General features: G+C 30.4%; 1 protein-coding gene across 3 annotated transcripts in view; it reads right to left on the minus strand.

The window, feature by feature from the left end:
- LOC106686893 (monocarboxylate transporter 9) overlaps positions 1 to 14,983 on the minus strand; it is a 62,863-nt gene that overhangs the window by 4,741 nt on the left and 43,139 nt on the right. For 2 of the 3 annotated variants that reach the window (XM_014430483.3, XM_014430486.2), the window contains exons 2-6: positions 11,276 to 12,370; positions 9,966 to 10,183; positions 7,870 to 7,959; positions 4,414 to 4,586; positions 2,968 to 3,085 (exon numbers count right to left, since the gene is read on the minus strand). In XM_014430483.3, the coding sequence (XP_014285969.1) occupies positions 2,968 to 3,085; positions 4,414 to 4,586; positions 7,870 to 7,959; positions 9,966 to 10,183; positions 11,276 to 12,287 (1,611 nt within the window). In that variant the 5' untranslated portion in view covers positions 12,288 to 12,370. The remainder of the gene's footprint in view (positions 1 to 2,967; positions 3,086 to 4,413; positions 4,587 to 7,869; positions 7,960 to 9,965; positions 10,184 to 11,275; positions 12,371 to 14,983) is intronic. The other variant, XM_067048937.1, reaches the window with a different exon arrangement.

Raw genomic sequence — 14,983 nt, forward strand, 5'->3', positions numbered from 1 at the left:
ATAAAAAAAATATTTTATTTTATTAATCTAAAAACAATAATATAATTTTAATTAATTGACAAGTTGTTCCAATTAAGGGTTTTATTCTTCATCCACATAGACTAACCATTGGGTTGTATATATTGGTAAATTCATTAAATTCTACTGTAATACGAAATTAATGAGCTTAAATCAATTGAAAGCTGTTTCAATTTTTTTTTTTTTGTATGCTGATGTGTTGATTGAGTTAATAGTAACTATATTTTGAAATTACTGAGGTTTCAGCTAAGGTCAGCACTTCCTTCTAGAATTGTTTGTGTTATGATAGAAATGAATGTGAACAAAGGGGTAAATGTGGATGATATCAACACTTGCCACATTTTATAGTCCATTCTTTCATTTTGTTTTCCTATTTAAGACCTCTGCCATTGGAGACAAACCTGATATCATGATTTTGCCACCTCGAACAAACCAGTATTTGTAGGTCGTAGCATTTGAGGTTACATTCTTGAATTACTCTGTTTAATTTAAAAAGCCAATTGAAGTTTTCCCAATGTAAATAATTAAAATTTGTATAAAATAGTAGAAAAATTGCCTATTGGTTTTTAAAGCTCTTACTTAATAAAGTTTTATCATTCATTTGAACTACATAAAATTTTATCCTTCTTTTACTCCCTTTGACTTTATAGGAAAAAAATTAATAACTCAGCAAAATTTTGACAAATTAAAAAAAATTATTGCTGGTATGAATTTCAGAGGAAACAAATTTTTTGCTCTTGCCTCAAGAACTGTTCAATATCAACACAAATAGAAGGAGAGTCATTTATCCTCTTATAATTTTGGGCTAAGTGCATACTTAGGCCTACTTTGGAACTTTTGAATTATTTTTTTATGAAATGAACCAACTAATTATTTTAAACATATTCCAGAGAGAGGAAAAGTATGTTTAATGACAATAATATGTTTAATGACAAAGTTTTGATTCTCAATTTTCAAAATTAGATTATCAGTAGTCTTCCAAAGTTTAAATTTTAATTGATACTTGCCCCCAAATTACCTTATTGCAAATTTCCTTAGCACTTTGACCATTTTTGTTGGGAGTATCAAGGGAGTTCACTTTTCTAGCTTGTATTCGGAGTGGTGGGAAGAGCTCTTTCTCTGATTGTCCCGAACTGTGTTTAATACTTTCCTAGTTTCCACTAGGTACAATAGTACTGGGTTCTGCCTCCTTTAAGGATTTTTACACTCCTTTTCTTTCTTCTTCTTTTTTTTTTTTTTATTGTTGATTAATTTTTTGAAGTATGTAAATTTATTTACTTATGTATTATTTTATATTACACACTTCCATTACAGTTTTTTACATGTTCAAAAGGCTTTTTTTTTTTATTTTGAAAAAATATTTTTTTTTTATTGTTTTGAATTATTTCATGTTGTCTAAATGGTTTATTAAATATGTGGTGATATTGAGTAACTTTCTAATGTTCTTATTCAGTAATTCAATAAAAATCCCACAAAACATTCTGCATCAGCTGATTGCATGCATAGATTCAGTGGCACACATGGGTGATGACAATAGTCACTATGGTTAAAAAACAGGTATTTAAACTTTATTTGGCTATATATTACATTTTATACATTATATAATGCTTATTTAAATTAGAAGAAAAGAAAATATCTAAAAAAAAAAAAGTCATGCTTTTGAGAGCCCCCATGGTCAAAGTGTAAACCATTAGCTGAGAACCAGTCCCACAGGTGGGTAGTGTTCCATCTTTTATCAGCTAGAGGCAGAACATTGTTATTTCCTGCCAAAATTATAGGAGAGTCCCAATTATTTATTAAGTTCTGTAAGGAAAGTTCAAGTATCATCCGGTATTTATAGGTATTATTTCCTAAAATCTAATACACCTCTCAGAAGGACATTCTTTGAAGTATAAATAAATCTACCCACTACATAGCTTAATATTGCTTTTAGTGAAATTTTTTTCATTGCTACGTGTGTTAATGTGGTCTTAAATAATCGTTTGTGTCCATTTCTTAAGCTTAGTAATTCAATTTTATCAATATTTTATCTAACAAATGTGGGAATGAAATGATTTCTTTGTCATTTTAGAAGGAAAAAATATGAAGGCACAAAGGATTGCTTTATCACCAAGTAAAAAAACTAATAAAACGTCTCTCTTCTCTATCTAAGGACTTTTATACAGATATAGAACCTAATTTGTAAGATTCCTACATCCTACATAAGTATAATTGATGTTCCCAGCAAAGGATGAACTAGTGAAGTGAGCAATTAAGTGTGCACTGACTCTAGTAAACATGGATAGTGGATTGCCCCGAGCCATATGTCCCGCTCCCCATTTTAACCTCCTTGCCTTCTTATTGTGAGATATTGATTGACCAGTCTCTGCAAGCAGTTCAAAGTTAGTTCTTCTGCTCCATATATTAAGGCTCCAATCCCAGATCACTCCTGTAATTGTATGGAGGACTTTCCGTTCAAATCTCTCGACTCTGCTTTATAGGGTACCTGTTAGAGCCCAGGTCCCACAGCCTTATATCAGAGCTGGCTTTATCATGGCATTGTACACCCTTAGCTTCAGATTTTTTGGGATTTCAGTATTCTTGACAGAGAGAAGGCTCTGTTGTAATTGTTATTAAAAAAAATAAAGAAATACATCACCAGGTAAGAATGTGTATAGTTGAATATACTCTTTTTTTTTTACATACTCAATCTCAGTTAGTGTTTTGTCAGCATTTCATTATAAATAAAAGTGCATATTTAAGCCAAATATTTTTGTAGGAAATTAATGTCATTTATTTAATTAAAAATATAAATAAAAAAGAATAATACATATAGGTTTATGTGTGACTTATTGGTTCTTTCTGAACAACTTTTTCTTCATAATTTTAAGCTTATCAAAATAAAAATAAGCATATGATTCTCAGATTAAATGATAAGGATTGGCAAAAAACAGTTTTTAAATCAGTTACCTCAACTTTTTCTTTTGCGATCGTTGTCATAGAGTTTCTATAAATGTCTGGACAAGATGATGCTCTTAGTCTATAACGATTGATGTTGAGCATGGCACCACGGTAAGTCAGAGAATGCCTAAGTTAATACATGGTATTAGAAATATTCACAGCAATGGCATAACATAGGTATTGATATTTTGAGATGTAAAAAAGTTTATATTTATAGTTTAAAAAAAATATGAAATCAAAACATGTTTATTTATGAAAAGACAGAAATCATATCATAAAATGACTAATTTTCATAGTAGTATAAAAATAATAGGTCACTCAAGAGTGAGCATTCCAGATAACAGTAAAGGAATACCAAGTAATGTTATTGGAATTTATTTTTCTTTTAAAATTATAGCAGGACATTTATAGTGTTGAATCTGGCCTCAAATCACTCCAGAATGGACGTTGCTGGGAAAATTAGAAAAAATAATTTTAAACTATAAAAAGATCAGTCTGCATAAGCAAAATTTCAAGGATTGTTTAATCTATTCTCTATACATCTATATTTTTTTTTATTAAATTTCGAAAATATCATAAGTTTTATATGATCTCCCTCAAAGTGATTAAAGGGCTTTAAGAATGAAGCTCATAAAAGAAAAAATAATAAATTACAAATAAAGTTAAGAAAATAATATTGGGGGAAAAAAACCAGAATATAAGCATCTATTTTGTAGAATAAAACAGAATGAATGAAATCACTTAAACATATAAATTCACAAAATAATATAAAAGAAATAAAAAAAAAAATCCTCCAGAAGAAAACAATCTCAGTAGAAAAAAGTGAAACAAAAAACAAATAAAACTGATTTATAAGAATCATGGAAACACAATTTAATGGGTTCGAGTCGGTGGCCCCAAACGTCGATTGAAGATCCCAGGTGGAGTGTGTATCGCAAGAGGGAACAATAGACACCTCGATATTTGGGCCAAATATAAATTGCTCTCTCAAACCTAACAGTAAATGGGCAGCGGTGGACAACTGTCCATAAAGCAACTGTCAGCTGTAGACAGTATTGGAACAATGTTGTCAAAGTAGACCGTATTAGTGGCGTACGATACTATGGTAATAACAAGTGCAGCATAAAAACATAAGGCATAAAAACAACCCATATATGCCAAAAAAATTTTATACTATATTTTATTAAAATATCTTGACATGCATTTAAAAATAAATTATTTAATTTTTTAAATTTTAAATTAAGAAAATAAAATGATAAATTAGTAATAAAAAAAAAACATAACGCTTTGAGCGTTAACAGATTGTGAATCTGAATGAAATGCCAAATGGGAAGAAAAATAGAAATACATAAAATAATATAATTTATTACCATTTTTAGAGTGGAATTTTAATCACTAGTAAGTTTATTAATATAAACTGATTTTTTTTCTTACAGAAACCTGTAAAAGTAATACCTGTGTATCCTCAAGTCTTTAAGGTAAGCTGCAGTTGGCATACTTTTGCCTTGGCATCCATGTTTCGACCACCAATTTTCAGTAGGGCTAGTAAGTTCCTGAGGTGTTTCAGCTAAAAATTTTCCAGATAGCTGTTCTTTTCCGCTATTATCTGATTTTTTTTCTGATGAACACTATGAAAAAAAAGTTTATACGAAAAATTAAAATGCCACATTGAAGTAAAGTTATGGATAAAGTAGACTCATGCAATGTTTTTTTATGCAGTATTTTTTTTTTAACGGTCAATAACAAAATTCCATAGCAGTAATACTAACACTAATCACTAACAGTTGTGGGGTAAAAAAATCACAAACCAGACACACATTTTTAAATGTATTTGTTACTTTAAATTGCATAAGGGTTATTTATATAAAAAAGGTTTGTGGTCAAAGAAATAGAAAACATGCTAAATTTAGTAATACTGGACCTTAATAATTACAATAATAATGTTCAAGAAAGGTGAAAATAAGATCTAAAAAATAAATACTTTTAAGGAATGATTCAAATAACTTATTTACTAGCATCCTATCAATAAGTACAATATTCACTTTACTGCATGAAAAAATGATTACTTAATATTAATGCAAGTATAGAATGTAATAAATAAATCTTTTATTATTTAGTTTGAAACTATGTCAAATTAAAATTGAATAATCACCTCATCTTATATCTCTCAAAAGTTTGACAGCCAATTTTGAAATATACATGACATATGAATAAACTTCATTTTTATGTTGTTAACTCGAACATTGTACGTATGTTCATAAATCAAGTGTGTAATTCATGTTTAGAAGTTGACTGAATTGATTGCACTGTTTGCCATGAAGATAGCAAAGTGAATCCATAAATTCATATTAATTAATCAAAATTTGTTTATTATCCTATCCATAGCACATTCAAAGGCTATCACTAAATGAAAGATTAAAAATTAGGGTATAATTTGTTCCCTTCGTAGGAATAGGAAGTTGAATAGTTCATTTAAAGTGATTTAGGAAGATATTTTTTTAACGTTGGTCTCTTGGTGACTTTAGAAGCATAATAAATAAAAGTATATCATTTTATAGAATGCTAATGACTTCCCTGCCCACAAGAATAATTTTAATGACTTATTCTTAGGCACCTTAAAAGAATTTCTCTTCCTGAACTTTTATATTTCCTCTCTCATTTCCTAAAGCTTGACACAGCTGCTTAAAGACCATTCTCCTGTTATTACCGTGTAATCTCACTCAGCTGGATGCTGTCTGAGCCTAGAAGATTATTTATTAGTTTCTGAAAACTATTCATATACACAAGTCTCACTGCCTACCACTCAAACTAATAACAATATGTTTGCACATTTGGCATATTTGCATGTCAATATTCTCTTCCCTTTTCTAATAGAAAAACAGTTCTTTAATTAATTGCTTAGCCTGTCCGAAGACAATGCAACTAGTAAAAAGTGTTGGTTTTTGTGAAATGAAGCATTAAATATATGCACTGACTTGTAATTAATACATTTTTATTCTTGTATTACTTGTTGAATTTCATTATTGTACCTTTATTGGCTATCATATTATCTCATTAAATAAATGAACTTATCAATCAATTAAAAAAGCAATAAGAACTTGAGAAAAACTTGTTCATTTTCGAGAAATAATAATTTTGTATTTAAAAAAAGGAGTTAAAATTAACTGGGAGTGTATCTATTTCAAAGTAAGAATTGTTAGAATGTGCCTCAACTGAATAGATGTCAACTATAAAGGAGAACAAAGGGGGAAAAACTTACCAAAAAATAAAAAATATTCCCACTAATCCTAATCCACTTAATTCCACCTAATTTTCTGCTTCAAAATAGAAAGCTGAAATGTCTACTCGTCTTTCTTAACCTAATACATTTGAATATATTGATAAATGTAGAAATGGCATGGGAAAAACCCTCAACCGGCACAATCTCACCTTTTTTTATGATGCCTTAAAGTTTCTATTTTTCTTTGAAACAAAAGTTTTTTTAAAAAATATATTCAAGGTCTAAATAACATTGAATAGTAATTATTTAACAAGTACTGTAGTAAGTAGTAGACATGTATAACTTATATATTGTAAGGACTATTTTTTTAAATTTAAAGTTTACTCTTTGCCACTTACAGTAATCATATCGTTCCCACTATGTATAAGTAACAGATGTGAAATTTATGAAACAGATTCTAGCTTATTATCAGAACCTTTCTGGAAAATAAAGACTTATAAAAACTTATAGGGTAGAGAGAAAAGGAGTAAAAAAGCCCATAGATAAAAAAGTTATTCACAATGTAAAAGTTAAAAGTTAAATGTGAAGTACTTTTTTGCTTACTTGGGAAGTAGCTATATTCTCATTCATTACTTAAACATCGTGGCAACAATATGAATAGTTAATTTATCAAATCATTTAACAGGTACCATGTGCTTTACCACTATGCTCTCATTTAGTTCAGGCTTTACATATTTTTGTTAAAAACTAAAAATAAAAATAAAAATTGATTAAAATACAAAATTATTGCTTCCATTTAGCATTTTATAAGGAAGAAATAATATAAGCATAGAAAAATGAAGTAAAAGTAAAAACAAAAATTGGTGCTGATAATTTTAGATGTAAAAATGATAAAGAAATTAATTTTAAAATTAATATATAGTTTCATTCATAATAATAAGTAAACATTTACAAGCAACATTTAATTTAAACATTTACCATTAACATTAATAGTAAACATAACATGCTTCTTTTGATTGATAAAAAATTATAAATAAATTAGCTTATGTTCATAATATAATTATAAGAACAATAGGAGTTGTAAATGACTTTAGGAGAAAACAGTCAGTAAATATTTTAAGTGCAAAAAATACAAAGAAGTAGAACACAATTTTTAATCACACACTTCCTTGTGTTAATTATATCTCAAATGAGATAGGTAAGATAAATTATATGAAACTAACATTAATAATAATAACTCTGTACGAAGTAATAAATAAATAGATTTTAATTATTTCATAATAGCCATTAGAAATATAATCGTAATAAATCTTTGCAGAAGCTGCAGTTCATATATTTAATGCTTCAATCATATATTAATAGAAATATAATCTATTAACATAGGAAAATGAGTCCAAACAAGATTAAGGATAGTTAGATAGCAATGATTTCTACTTGTTTCATTAAAAGTTGTGAGGATTGCATGGCCAGGAATGCTACTAATGTGACAGTACACCTCAAGGGGTTCATCTTGGTTTAATCAAGAAATAATTTTTAATCTACATTCTGTATAACTATATTATTCATATCATAATCACATCAAGTATAGTAAAACTTTGGATAACAATTATTAGTATCATGCTTTCATTCACTATTAAATGCAATGTGTCCACTGGGTGACTAAAACTTTATTTAGTTCTAGAACCACTCACTTTTTTAATTTTAGATGACTCAGCCTCTGACAGAATTTTTGCTAAGTATTCATTGAGTGATAAGAACCCATGATTTCTGATAATAGATTCCTTTTCAAGACAACAGAGAAAAAAAATCAAAAGTAAAAAATTCATTTATTTCAACAATTAAATGCTGTTAATATATTAAAGTTCCTCTGTCATGTGCTGTTTCAATCATATTTTAGACAGAGCCTAATCATTGATAAAGATTTTGCTCTAATGATAAATCTTAAATTAAATGAGAAAAATAATTTTGGCTTGAATGTTGATAACAAAAGTAGGTCAACAATGATAATAAACATCGCTCTCCAAACAGGACTTATTTTTTAATAAAAAAGAGTAATTATATTTAATTGAATTAGATCAAACAACATCAAAATTAATATTATTAATTAAGATTTGAAGTGTACTTTTGTTAATTTGTTGGAAGGCTGGGAAAAATATAAACTAGAGTTGTGCACTGGTTCTGAAATTATTAAATAGTTTGATGTAATTCATTTTTTTATTATTTACAATTTTTTTCTTAATTGTAAGTTGGAAGTTTTCATGCAAATTTACTAAGTAGTGGCAACACAAAATTCTATAATGATTTTATTTGTGAAATCAATGGTGATGTTAAAAGTTTTAATATATTTAATCATTTTTACTAAAATTCATGGCTGAGCTGTTATGTTCCAGAAATGCTTTATCCTTTTGGGCTAACAAGGTCTTTGTATGACCGGAGTTTTATCCGATTGGGTGCAGATCCTTTGTAGTTGATAGATATTTTTCAGAGGTACGAGTTTTAAAAGTCAGTTTAATTATAATTTTTGAATGATCAGTCTTGTTAAGGGATCGTTTGGATTTATACACAGTGAATTGCATGGGTATAGCTTTTGTTGCATCTATAATAACGGGAAGCTGGTTCACTTTATTGCAGTTCACAATGACCTGTACCTGTTTATATAACAGTTAGGTTTAGGGACCTCACTTTCAAAGAGGTTATTGCCCTCTTATTCTCTCAATAATTTGATAACTCAAATTAAAGTTGGAAAATTTGAAAATTGGAGTTCTAACTGCAAAAATTGTGGTAAAATATTTTACTCAGTTAAAAATTGGGATTTTACAAATATAATTTTGTTAAACTAAAAAAAAAAGAAGTTTTTAAATGATCGTCAAGTGTCCGAATATATGACAGATTGTGAATTAGATAATTTTAATAAGGTTTGCCTAGGAATTTTTTTTTTCTGTTTTAATAGTTTGAGACTATTTTTTAATGTTAGGTGGTATTTCCAAATTATAAATGAATTTAGAAATGCTAGTAATCACAACACTATCCAACTTATTTTGATTTTATTAAAATGTTAAATGTTTCAGACTGTTTGTGCATTATCAGAAATATAATATACTAATTTTTCATGGGTTTTATCTGTTATTCAGTTTCTTTTCTTTTCCTAATCCTTTTATCATAAACTATTCATCATAATTCATGGAGTATTACTTAATTGTTAACATTCATCAATAACTAAAGAACAGAAAAAAAACAATGAAAGGATTACATATAATACTCGTGAGAAGTCTCATCCTAAGGGCAGTTTTAATCACCCTTTTCTGCTCCATCTCTATCTCCCTTTCTCTTCCCCCTTCCTCTTCCATTCTGTATCTCCCCTTCCTCACCTCAGTCCCTCTCTCTCTCCATAATATTTATTTATTTAACCTTTGATTTATTATTTATTTATAACCAAACAATTTTGTGATTGTTAAAATTATTGAAGCTTTAATCATAAATTTTATATAAATATAGTTTAGGGATGGATGCAGGTCAGTTGTTATACAGCACCCACAATACCGATATGATGTTTATGAGAAATAAATACGATGTGTTTTTGATAATGGATGAACAGACAGAAACGTTTACCATTTAATAAGTGTGGAAAGAAGTCTGAAAGTTTTGTGACAATTATGTTTTCTGAATTCTTTTATCTTTAGGCTGAACCATTGTTTTTAACTTGTTTTTTGATTAATTTAATAAACAACAATTGAAACAGAAAACCTGAATTAATGACAGAGATAAAGGAAAAGAATGCATCACTCACAATTTCTGCAATCTTGGCAGAATCAGATAAGCTTCTGGAAGTAATAAGAAGACTTGGATAATTATGTAACAGTACAGCAGTGAGGTGTTTGTTAGTAGTTAGCATTTCAAGAACTTCCAAAGGTACCCTCTCTCCATTTGCTACAAATGTTGGAAGGTTGACCAAGGAGCTCCATAGCTTTTGGGCCTCCACCTCGTTCTCTTCAGAGATCTGTACACCTGAGGAAAAAGGCATGTTTAAAATTTTAGCTCGCAATATTGTTAGAGAAGCATGTTATGGAGGAAATAAAAATTAATAAGAACATCAAAGTTAATATTTTGAACACTTGTGAAGAGCAGGAATTTTATGCAAAATTATTCCAGAGAATCATGTTTCAGAAATATTTCAAATGAATTTTGAGTCATGAAAAAATATTTATGGTAGGTACTTAGCCAAAATTTAAATTAGGAAAATAAAAAACTGTAGCATTATAAAAATTGTTATAACAACCTTGTCCAGTAACAGTATAATATACTGGTTCAGTATCAGTATTCTATAGTTTCTTCCCTATACATATATTGTTCTTTGCATATAATTTTGTTCCATTATTAAGTTAAAGCAGCACATTAATGGTTTACTGAAAAGATTTAAGTATCTTTAGATATAGAAGAAATTTGTTAACTATCAATTTGTAAAGACATAATCTTTAATAAAAACACTGTGTCGAATCAGAATAATTGAAAAAAGTGCAGAAACAATAAAAATTAGTAATAGATTGCAAAGCAATGGAAGTAAGCATTAATCAAAAGATAAAAATAAATGACACAATCAATAAAAAAGAGCTGAAACTCTGTAAGAGACACAAATAATTGTTAGAAGGCAATTAGAAGTTCCAATTGTAAAGCCTTGAGTCTTAAAACTACCAGCAAACTACTCATCAGTTAAAATTTGGGCCTCATCAGGATAGAAAATCTCTAATATCACATGTATAATGACCATGTTTTCTATTCTACAGAACATACACCATATCTTAAAGAGTATTTGTTCATGTCATGATGATGTGAGACATGCTGAATTTTGTCTGTGTAAACGTGATTTCGGTCCTGATAGAGTCTGAACTAGCCAATTTTGACAAGTGAGTTGTTTTTCCTTTAATAATATTCTGAAAAAATCATACAATAAGATCCTTAATGATAATTGGTAACTTGGAAACTTGAGTAATTTAATACTAATCGTGGTATGATTTTTAAAAAAAATTTTTTTAGAGTGTTCAGTATTTTGTAAAATGGCACAATATATTAAATGATTAATATTTATATGCTATTTCATACCTGGTCTTTGTAAAAGCCTTTTAAGTTCATCAACACTAGGGCAGGAGGTAGGAGTTTGCTGCTGTACACTTGTCGCCGAATATGTATCTATACTAGATCCTGTATTAGCTTTATTTTTCTTTTTTCTAGTCCGCCTTTTGGCTTTGGTCCACTCCAAGTCCCTCATCAACATACCACACACGCACTGGTTCAACAAAATACCTGCGAGAATGAGACATGTACCTCGCAAGCCATACTCTGTCAGTAAAAACTGAATCACAGGAGCGAATACAAAGGTCCCTATACCGCTGCCGCACACCGACAACCCTGTCGCCAACGACCGCTTCGAGTCAAAGTAATAAGCGACGATGACAACCGCAGCTACGTAACAGAGGGAGAGGCCAAACCCGGCCAAGATACCGATGAATAGGAGCAATTCTCCCAAGGAGGTCGTGAAGGCCGATATCACAAAACCGCTGGCCGCCAAGATCCCTCCAACTACGCAGCACTTCCTGCACCCATACCTGTCCGTCAGGAAGCTGGCGATGGGTCCAGACAGCAATGGTATTGCCATGAAGGACGATCCAATCCAAGCTGTCTTACTTTTGCCTTCTCCGTAGTACTGCTCTAGATCCTTGTAGATGATGCCAAAGGAGAAGGTAATGCCATCAGCTATGAGGTTGACTAGGAAGGATGCGAGGACGACGACCCAACCCCAGCCGCCATCGGGAGACCTGGCTTCAGAGAACTGTCCCAAGGAGCTGGTGCTGCTGGAGCTGAGGGAAGGCGGCGGTTTTTCGAGCCCGTTGATGCCGCCATTGTGGAACTGCACATGCAAAGACTTGCTCATCAGCTTCTCCTTGAGGGGGGACTTGAGGAGATCGCCATTGGTTGGAGATACGACGATGGAGCCGCGCCTCGAAGCTAGGACCAAGGAACTGGCCGAGCCTCGCAGTCCTCGCAGCAGCTTTTCAGTCTCTACGGCCCGCCTCTGTTCCTCCCCTCCAGCATCTTCGTCCCTCGCCGCCTCCATAACGTCTCTCCAGGAGTCAACTCGTTCATACGGCGTTCTCTTCTAGGCTACTATACTGCCATTCGATTCGGTATTTCTCATTTCTGAAAAAAGAAAAAAAAATCTTGTAATATATGAGTGTTTGCAAACTAAATTAACAATTGATGGTCAACAAATAAAATAATGAAGTTCGTTAAGGATTTGATGATCGTTTAAAGTAAGGACCGTTTTGATACCAGCTGTGGTATTAGAAAAGTATGTAAGAAGCATCCCAGAGTATTGTTACGATTCGTGGTTTACTATTTTTAAACCAAAGTAGTGCAAGAAGTTTTTTTGGTCAGAATCATGCTCAACGGTACCAAGCACCTTTGTAGCTTCTCCACTGCCGAAGGGGGGGGGGGGAAGCTTTGTATTCATGCAGGAATTGAAAAAGATTAATGTTCTAAAAATCGAAAATTTTAATTAACATTTTACGATTTAGACATTAGGAAACAAATTATGTTCTGTATGTATCTCTCTGTAAGTATTCCAATTTGTATTCGGGCGAGATAGATATAAATATTACCAAATACAACTCACTTCTTTCGCTAAGGCGTTTCCGTTTATACACCTATATTTCCAAAACGGCTCGTTCGATCTGGTCCCAAGAAGGATGAAAGTTAATAATTTGTTTAAATGGGTCTAGTACCAACTTTCGCTTACCGAGGAGCAAACATATTTTTCATAATACACCTATATTTCGAATACGACTCGTCTGCTGTAAACATGATTTACAGCACATATGTATGATGATATATGTTTAACCAACTCCATCAAATAATTTCGATTTCCTATGTAACTGTTAGGGAAAAAGGGGCAATGCCCAGGAAATTCAATTAAAAAAAAAAGTGTTTATAAAAAATAAAGAAGAAATTGTGCAGATTTTATTTTTTTTCATTTTACAATTTTAACTCCTACTGATGTTTAGATTGTATTGAATTTATCTTCATTTGATTCATAAATTCAAATATAATTGCTGAACATGGCTTATTTAATTTTTTTATTTTTTCGTCTTCTAATTTTGGCAATTCAGCATCAAATTATAACTTATTTAGATGTTTTAATTTTCAGTTTAGCACTTCGGAAAATAAATATGTGATAATTATAAAGCCATTAACACAATCATTTTTGCACATTAGGATTTTTAATGTTTTTCGAACTCGCTCGTCGTAGCCGAGGTCGCGTGACTGTTACTGATTAGCTAATTAGTAAGAGTTTTAGGACCGCCAGAAATGCGTCTCCGTACTAAATGTGGTAGAAATTAATTTTTAATGTATTTTTAAAACTTTTATTTTTAATTTAAAAGTATGTTTTATGGAATGGGATTGTATCCATCAGGCTCCTGTACTATTAAGGATTACTATACGATTTAGGATTAATGTACTATTAAGGATCTAGCACATCAGATTGTTTCGTATAGACTCACGTTTCCATCAAAATTCAAATATCGAAACAGACATTCTCCTGATTTAGAATTTTTCAGGGCGTAAAGAGATTAGAGATCCACTGCCCTAGAAGGAGGTTATCAAATAGAGGACGGCAAATTGAATTTACCCGATGCGGAGGAAGGAACTCTTCACAGGGCGGTAATTGTGGATAATTATGGGGGTCATCACCATTATAGAATCACTGGCCAGCCCACATAGCCTTTTTCAAACAACGGCAACGAAGAAACCTTTTCCAGGATAGGAAGAACAATGCGTTTAGAGATTAAATCGGTTAATGTAAACCGACCTATAAATACAGATGGAGAAAATTTTAATAAATAATAAACTTTGTATGATCGGATTGTACGGTCTCAATTTCATAAGTAAATAGCTGTTATAAAATGTCTAGCGGAGCATACAAACATCCAGTTCCTACATAACGAACTCACGGAGTCCTATCGACGTCAAATTCTCAAAACTTGAAGTCAAATAATGAAGTACAAGGCGGTATTAAAAAAAACACGGAAGACATTAATTTTAAGGATATTAAAAACAAATATATACTTACAAAATAAAAAAACATGCAAATGCTTAATTTTTTTTCCCTAGATAATACTTTGGATACTTTCTGGAACCCCGGACCTTCTCAAGAATTAGGGAATTAATTGAATTTTTGAAAGTTTTGGAAAATAAATATTTTATGTTTTTCAAAATGTCACGTGAGTGGTAAAGAAATAAGCAACAAAAATTATTAAATATATGAGGAGAAGATGGTTGGGGGTGCGGTCAATAAATAACACAAATACGTTGAGAGAACTCGTTAAATAGTGCCAACGTTTTGGCTAGAGTTTCAAGCCATCATCAGGGCCAAGAACCAAGAGCAAGATAACAACCAATGAATACAAAAAAAATAAATAAATAAAAAGAGAAAATATAAACAGAATGATACAAGTAAATAATAATACACAATGAAAATTAATAAAAATAAAGTGATGAAAATAAAATAGGAAAATAAAACATTTAATTAATCATGTAAGTAGAATGACATAATCAAGGAAATAAAATTTTTAAATTATATAATGAAAATAAACATATATTTTCTTTTATTTATTTTTTCTTTCCGTAACTTTAATTTTTTAATTATTATTAAATTAATATATTCATATTTCTTAGTTTCTTTTGCATTACATAACTTTATATTTTTATTTCTTTGATGTATTTAACTATCTGTTCTTTCCTACTACTTAATTT

This window comes from Halyomorpha halys, unplaced genomic scaffold, assembly GCF_000696795.3.
Source record: "Halyomorpha halys isolate HHAL.00 unplaced genomic scaffold, Hhal_1.1 Scaffold894.1, whole genome shotgun sequence".
In the NCBI taxonomy this organism is placed as follows: Eukaryota; Metazoa; Arthropoda; class Insecta; order Hemiptera; family Pentatomidae; genus Halyomorpha; species Halyomorpha halys.